The sequence below is a fragment of the Lytechinus variegatus genome, chromosome 16 (genome assembly GCF_018143015.1).
Source record: "Lytechinus variegatus isolate NC3 chromosome 16, Lvar_3.0, whole genome shotgun sequence".
Classification (NCBI taxonomy): Eukaryota; Metazoa; Echinodermata; class Echinoidea; order Temnopleuroida; family Toxopneustidae; genus Lytechinus; species Lytechinus variegatus.
The window spans coordinates 29,393,761-29,402,273 of NC_054755.1; the positions used below are offsets into that span (position 1 = coordinate 29,393,761).

The 8,513-nt window shown below is 42.5% G+C and overlaps 1 protein-coding gene across 1 annotated transcript; it reads right to left on the reverse strand.

The window, feature by feature from the left end:
* Positions 1–765: 765 nt before the first annotated feature.
* LOC121430060 lies at positions 766–6,494 on the reverse strand. The gene is made up of 2 exons (XM_041627334.1): positions 5,981–6,494; positions 766–1,392 (listed from the first exon to the last, which is right to left on the reverse strand). The coding sequence occupies exons 1-2, from the start codon at positions 6,141–6,143 to the stop codon at positions 845–847; spliced, it is 711 nt and encodes a 236-aa protein (XP_041483268.1). The 5' UTR covers positions 6,144–6,494; the 3' UTR covers positions 766–844.
* Between the last annotated feature and the right edge of the window lie 2,019 nt (positions 6,495–8,513).

The window sequence follows — 8,513 nt, forward strand, 5'->3', positions numbered from 1 at the left end:
TAAGTTCTTCAATGTTTAAAATTCATGGCTGTTTTCCCACTGGTTCCCTGCTAGCCGGACCGGAATCCCAGCACAGCTATTAATTATGAGCTATCGGTGGATTACAGATGACATAAATATAGCATATAGAGATATATGAATGCCCATGACTATAGACCAGCCTGCCCGCCTTTAAGATCAGGTCAGGCTAAGATTAAACTTTAAGCATGACACAATTATTTCAGTTTAACAGCGTTCTCAAACATTTGTATGTACAAATAGGTCCCCCTCACCTAGGTAACGAGTGGGGACCTGCAACTTACATAATAACATAACATAATTGATTAAAATCCACATGCCTGCCCTGGCATGACCAGAAATACCCAATTATTCTTGGAAAATACGTGTTTCAGGTGGCCTAATTGCCAAATTACCGCCAAACGAGAATATATAATTTATTTATATATGATCGACCGCCAACAAACACGTCAAAATTTTACTCGTATCTACCAAGATATTCAATAAATCTTAGCAACCATTACAGGATCATTCTACTAGTATTCACCAACGTTATCATCCTTAGTGCTTTTACCAGGGGGGGGGGGGTACCAGGGAACATTGCTCATTCCTCCATTACAATGTATATCTAGGTTATCCATAACTGACCCCAACATGATTTAATGCATGCATACATTGAACGTAAATGCATGAGCAGCTAAATAACAACAAATGATACATTATGAAAGCATAGACACACTGGTGAAACCGGCTCCAGACCAGCCAAAACCCTTATTCATACTATCGGATCGGACGGTCTGGAGTCGGTCACGCCGGAGCGACTAAGGTAAAATGTATAAATACATACTCAACGAAGATATGAAAGACCAACTTTTAACTCACTGATAAATCTGTCCAACCCTTCATCGGCCAGATGTAGGCCATCAGTTCTGTACAGCGAAATGTCATTATGGGATATTGATGGATGCGGTATGGCTTTACCATGAAATCTTGCAGCTAAAGCCTTGGCGTACCTATTGGCCGCCCTTCTCTTTAAGTCCAATTTACCTTGATCTCCTGTACAGCCAGCGGGGTACCAAACCCTCTCCAAAATGCCCGACCACACTATTTGAAATTTGTCCTTATTGGCGTCAAAAAGTCTATACGTCAAACTAGCCAGCTTCTTCTTGGACAGTGCCTCAATGTCATTCGTTCCTACATGCAATACTACTACTGAAGGCTTTGGTTCACTCCGACCCATCTTATCTAACCAATCGCTTACCCCTTCAATTCGTAGCCCCCTTTTCCCCAACCAGCGGACCGACGTTCCAAGTCCAAGGTCAGCCTCGCCGGTGTTCTTCGCCCTGCGATGTGCCCAAAACACTATCGAGTCCCCTATGATCCACACCACAGGTCCTGTAATAGAAAACAAGAAAAGAGGGCTGGGCAGAATTTTGAAGTATGAAAATTTCCCCCTGAAAGGTCTGCTACCCTTCACCACCCCTTCATCACGGGGTTTTCCCCTCCAAGATACAATGTATGTAATCACATTTTTGACCCCTCCCCTTAATCCTGAAAGCATTGATATTAAACACGTCATTATACCGTTGTAACATTCTCTCTAAAAAGCAGAATGCTCGTAATTGTGTGATATCATTAAACCCGCACTTACTCATTCAATATTAAGCCCAGAGTTATTTTGATGATACATGTATATTGATATCAACATGTACAGGGGGGGGGGGGGGGGTCGTTATGATCAATCTGATGTTCCAAACACCTTCCAATCAATATAGTACTATCCCTTTCTTCCTTTTGTATAATGTAATAATGTATAATGTATAAACACATTCCAACCAATATATAATAATGTATAATGTATAATGTCTGAGCACATTCCAATCAATTTATAATAATGTATAATGTATAATGTAAAATGTATAAGGTATAATGTATAATGTAAAATGTATAAGGTATAATGTATAATGTATAACGTATAAACACATTCCCATCAATATAGTACCATCTCTTTCTTCATTTTGTATAAAGAATGTAATAAAGTATAATGTATAATGTATAATATATGATGCATAATGTACAATGTATAATGTATACTGTAACAAGGGCTCCTTTGTAAACAAGCCTCTTGGCACTGAACATACCACCCTGCTTCTGAATAGGGCTGAATAAAATAAAACAATACCATGTAAGCAGATATATTGAGAATTATACACCCAAATATCCAACAACCCATCGGCCACGGCTTTGATTAAAGCACATGTCCTCGTGTAAAGTAAACGCGTTGTGACATTATTGGAAGATAACTTACACCTGATTTTGGTCAAAATGTCAAATAACCTAAAATCATCATTTCATATATATTTTCGTTCTTTTTTTTTTTTTTTTTTTTTTTTATTTTTTTACTTAACCATGTCGAGTCTTATATATCTCCGATGTGCACTCGAAACCCAACGCCCCATGCGTTGGATTTCTTCATCCGAGCAACCGGCCATGGCAGCGGTCGTAGCCGCCCCAATACGAAAGGAATGCGATGAAAACATTGCCGCCGGCATATCCCCGTATGTCAAACATCGTTTTATCATGTTTCCAAATTCACGCCTAGTTAGCGGGAGAGCACCATATGAACAAAAGAAGGCTCCACCATTCTTTGGGCGGATTTCTAAATAACGAATAACCGCCATCACAGGGCAGCTAACTGTCCCCAACTCTGGTATCGAAATGGTGCACCCATTTCCCCGCTGGTCAGTCTTTGACTTCCTTAGGAATAATTCCACCCTGCGATGCGGTGCATCGCCAGTGACCCTAACATCTGTGTGCTGCAGAATAGACTCACATCTATGCCTGGACTCTACTGTCAACTCACTAACTCTCAACAAACCATAAAATGCCACTGAAAAAGCAGCAGAGTACATCAAAACATCGTAATGACTACCACAAACATGCCTCAAGTAGGCGAGCATTCTATTTAACACAGACAATGTGATTGGATGCCTAGCATCTCTTCTCAAAGTACTTCGCCTACACCCTTCAATTAACCTTGTAATCACAAAACTCTTGGTCACATCCTTTAGCCCAGATGAACTCATATAAAATGCCAACCCAGATATGTATGTTTGAATAGTAGACCCTGCATATCCCATAAAGGATAAATAAGAAATGAACTGCGCCACCCATTCTACATTAGGGGGTAGCTGGGGGTCGTATCCGTACACTTTACAAAATTTCACGTATGCCCCCAAGGCAATAGAGTAAGTTGTGTGTGTTCGAGCTGCCCTAGAAGCCATCAGCAGTCGACTTCTCTCGATAGCCAGCTCTTCCAAAGACGGACTGGAACCTCCACGCCCTCCCGGGCGGCCCCCGGTGCTAACGCATGGAACCTCGGCATCTGAAATCGAGATAGTGCATCAGCTATACCATTATCACATCCATGTACATGCCTAGCCCTCAACACTATATTATTGCTTAAACATATAATCACCACCTTCCTCACCAAAACCATAATATCAGGGCATAGCGCCGACTGCTTGTTAAGTACTGCCACCACGGCCTGATTATCACAATTAAACAATATATTCTTGTCCTTTAGCTCCATGCCCCAAATCTCCAAGCCTACCCAAATAGGGAATAGCTCTAAAAAAGCTATAGACCTCCTACCGGCCTGGAAATCAGCAGGCCACCTGGATTGAGCCCACCTGCCTCCAAAGAAAATTCCAAAACCAATGCCAGCCGCCGCATCAGTGAAAAACTGAATTTCCTCGCTTCCAAACCAGCCTGGAGCCCGGAAGAAAACTTGACCATTAAAATGTGCCAAGAACTCCAACCAAACCCGCAAGTCAGCCTTAGCCCCTCTCGTCAACCTAACCATGTGAAAAGGACGCTTAACGCTCTTAGTTAAGTCAATGAGCCGTCTCATGAATGCTCGCCCTGGAGCAATTGCCTTACATACAAAGTTTAGACTACCTACAATCGACTGAATGTCTCTTAGGGAAATTTTTTGTTTCTGTACCGCCCAATTTAATTTCCCTACTAATTTCTCAATTTTGTCCTCCGGTACCCGAACCTGCTGAGAAACGCTATCTATTACCAGCCCAAGATATGACAACTGTGTGGTCGGGCCTTCCGTTTTTTCTCGCGCTATGGGCACCCCAAATCGTTCGCAAATTGCTTCAAAACAATGCATTGCCCGCCTGCAATCCTCCGAGGCAGGGCCGCCTGCAAAAAAGAAATCATCCAAATAATGGACAATATTTTGCGACTTCGCAACTTTTCTCGCGCAAAACTCTAAAAAAGTACTAAAACATTCAAAAGTGGAACAAGAAACTGCGCAGCCCATCGGCAAACAACGATCAAAATAGTAACGACCATCTATATACATCCCAAGCAACTCAAAATCTTTTGGGTGAACAGGCAAGAGCCTGAAAGCTGACTTAATGTCAGTCTTTCCCATAAGGGCACCCCGCCCCAATTGCGTCACAATATCTACCGCCGAATCAAAGGACGAATATGTTACTGTACACTGCCCCTCCGGTATGCCATCATTAACTGAATTTCCCCTGGGTGCCGATAAATGTTGAATCATACGGAACTCCCCTGGGGCCTTTTTGGGCACCAACCCCACTGGTGAACACCTCATATTCTCGAAGGGAGGAACAACAAAAGGCCCAACTATCCTACCTAAGTCTATTTCATCCCTCAATTTCTTTTTCAACGTATCCATGTGTTCGAATGCTGATTTCAGGTTTTTAACAACCAATGGGACCCTGTCCCCTTCAAAATGTAATGAAAAACCAAACTTAAAACCATTATACAAGCACTGAGCATGCTCCTGATTAGGATAAGTAGCTAACATGGGCACCAAACGTGCTAACTTAATAGGGGTCGGAGCAATAGACGACACCGCACTAGCCGTAGACCTATTTACTGCCAGCGGGACTGGAACCGGCCCGCCCTTGGCTACACTGCTTAGCCCCATGACCTGTCGCCTGGCAGCGGGAACACTTGTGCTCATAGATGCAAGCTTTGCCTCGCATGCACTTGCCTCTATTAAAGGCAAAGCACACGCCTCGGCTGGGTGTGCCATTGGCTCCGGGTCCCTTTCCTCCGAAGGGAAAAGATTTTCTCGCGCCGTACTCCCCTCTGTAGAACTGATGGCGAGGGGCATGGGGTAAATTGTGGCGCTGCCGCGGACCATTAGAGGCCACCAGCATCAACCACAACTCGGCGTCGACGCTCGCCCAGGATCGCCCGGGTAAACGCGCCTGCTTGCTCCTAAACTGAGTGTCATAGTCACGCCAGCCATAACCTGCAAACGCACGGGCTGCATGCCTTATCAAATCCATATATTTCATGAGCTCCCTGCTCCTTTCAATGTGCTTCTCAGCGTAAATTGAGGCAAATACTAGAAACACCGAAGTCCACTGCTCTACCGACATGATTTTCTTAGCCTTTGATTGAGGTTGAAGTTGCAAACCAAGACCAGATCCCGATTGACACAAACTCAAAGTGGTGTCACCTACACTCAAGGCCCCAAACTCATCACGTGCATTATTATGCTTAAGGAGCACTCCCAAATCTATATATTCACTTGCCCAAATTTTTTCCTTCAGTGAGATAGCCACTTCCACACCTAGTGGGTCGCATGCGCTAATAAATGGTTCCGGTGCCCCCAACACGGCAGAAAGCCTAGGCGCCTGGGGCTCAGATCTCTCAACACCGACCTCCACTAGATCTAGGCCTAGATCTTCGGCTACCCCTGCCGACCGCGCCGGCACTGAAACTGCTGGCTGAGCCTGCCCCGAGCTACCGGTATCCGACTCCTGAGCTACTATCTCATGCCAAGCAATAGATCTGCCCACGGGCGCCTGGCCTTCCCGCCCCACTAGATCTAGATCTAGCTCTGCCATTTTATCACCAACTTTAGACCTAGGCCTACCACTTTTTTCATCAACATCGACAACTTGAGACTGAGAGGGATTTAACTCACCGCTCCTTCCTGGCCCGTTGTTGCCGCCTCCCAGCCCCAGATCCACACTTGCGGGGGTTGACGTCGCCCGTGGACCTCTCGGCCGACCCGGCCTCCTCTTCGGTGTGTCATCTCCCTTCCTCGCACCTGCGGTCGTTATTTTCTTGGCCTTAACCTTTGGCATGATCAACTCGCGAAACTAGAGTTAGACTCGAAGCTCCGTCACTCAGCCCAAGTCCAATGAATCCTGGATGCAATCACCTCCAAAGTTCAATCAAGCGAACCGCCAAGAAAAAATTCAATCCTGAAGTTGCAAACTGAATCTTTTAGGTCCACAAATCGGCACAGCTAACTTAGTCTTAGTTCTACGGCAACAATTCCTGAGGCTGAAGTCTGAAGACAGTAAAAAACTGAAATCAGCGTCTGTATAATCCAATAAAAGTATGAATCCTTTGTGTAGATATCCGGTATAGGTAGCTAGACAAATGTCGAAATATCTGCCACCTAGGCCTAGTTGCCAGTGCCGAAAGAAAATTTTCAAAAAATTTTGTAAGCACGCTTTACACATGCACCGTCATCTCTCTTCATTGAAAGCCAAAACGAAAATGAAGCATTCCCCGCACTTTTATCCGCGCATAGCTCAACCGCGGCAAATGTCTGGCATTGTGCCCAAATTCTTTGGCGCGGGCGCCAAAAAGCGCTGCCCCGCCCTTTACGGGTCGGGTCACGAGCCCTTTCTCGGGCAACCACGCCCCCTTTCAAAATCAAAACAAACTAAAATGTGTATTTTGCTAGCCCGCTAATAAATCATTTTAAATCGTCAAGCCGTCTTTAAAATCCAATAATTATTATGTTTTTTTTGGGGGGGGGTGGGGATGGTGTGCATCGAATTTCACTCCCTCGGCCAAAAGCAAACTGGTTAAAATGAGTAAGCACTCAGATTGACAGGTGCAACCTGTTATGTCTCCTCAATTCTTTTTTTTACTGTATTCTCGTAAAAAGAAGGTTTTAAGTAATTGTGAATATCAAATAGTCTTAATATGACCGAAATAACAATTGGTGAGAGCTAGACATTTGTAATCATCTTTTTAAAGTAGTTTGTTTTAGACAAGCGAAAATATTTCTATGAAGCTGCATTTCCAGCTCGGTAGCAACAATTAGCTTCCCTCATCGATTTGGAAATTCTGAAAAGAGCATCCGTTTGTATTCCGTTCATTAATGTTGAATGTTCCTTCAATCATTCAATATCATTTTGTTGTCATAAAGATATTTTTGCTGAAATCTGATAACATGAGAAATTAAATATAAACGTTCCTTGGTATATTACGGGGTTCGTTTGCAGAAAGGGTGATCATATTGACACAACAAATACGCCTCCAAATGAATACATACAGACTTGAAGATGATGGAAGCTCTCGACAAAGTTTAGACGGAAATACTTCAGTCTCTTGGGGTTTTTGTAAATAAAAGGGATTGGTACTCAATATAGAGGCATTGGATGCTAATTGTATGAGTCAATAAGATGTTAATTTTTATCCAGTCCATTGGTTTATCAAGTGACTGATGAGAAATGTCATGAAAGTTCAAAATAATAGGAATTTGTAATACACTCAACCATCATTAAAGGGACACTGAACTCGGAACGAAGTGGAATTTCAATTTAATTCAAAATCTCAATTTCAAGTTCAATTCAATTCAATTCAATTTCTGCCAAAGGATTACGTAAATGGATCTGTTTATGCTCAATATACTGACTGTAGGAACTAGGCAGGATTGTTCTTTCATGTTAGTGATCAATCGCTAACCCTTTTTTGTCACGGGGACCTGGTAGAGTCTTGACACCCATTATGGCCATTTGATCACTATTGGAAAACTGGAATTCCTATAAGCATATTCAAACAACTCTTTTTGATGCAAATATTGTGTCAACTTTGTTTATGATGTAAAGATTAGAAAGATATCCATCTTTACGAGTACATTTTTATTTCTAAAGAGTACATGTCCGATGTTGCATCTTGGGTAAAGATGTAGTTAAGGTGTTGAGATGGCGCTGTTCAGAATGGTTTTGGAGTAGTGGCTTCATTTAAGTTATTGAATTTGCTATAATTAGCGATAGTGTACCATTATAGAATATATAAGTGAATAAAAAAGTGGTTTGATAAATTTCAATTAAAATGAAAATGAAATTATATATTTCCATTTTACGCAGTACATGTAATTGTTCTAGAATCCTCACATTCACAGCGATATGGGATAAATCATAATAAGCAATAAATCAAAATCGACTTTTAATTCAGGCATACTAGCGACTGAGAACTGATGAAATATCTGGAGTCCGCTTCATCATGTTCATAGAACTTGTTATATTAACACATTAATGATAGCAGTTGAAAGCTACAGAAATCCTTCAATGTGATTGGCTGATATTAAATTTGTTATAGAAATCGTACATTTGTTATTATAACAAGTCTTGTTGAAACGAGACCCTGTTCTGCGAAAACTTTAAACCCCCTTCTGACAAATAGTACCTCCCGTGCTATTCATCAAACTTGAA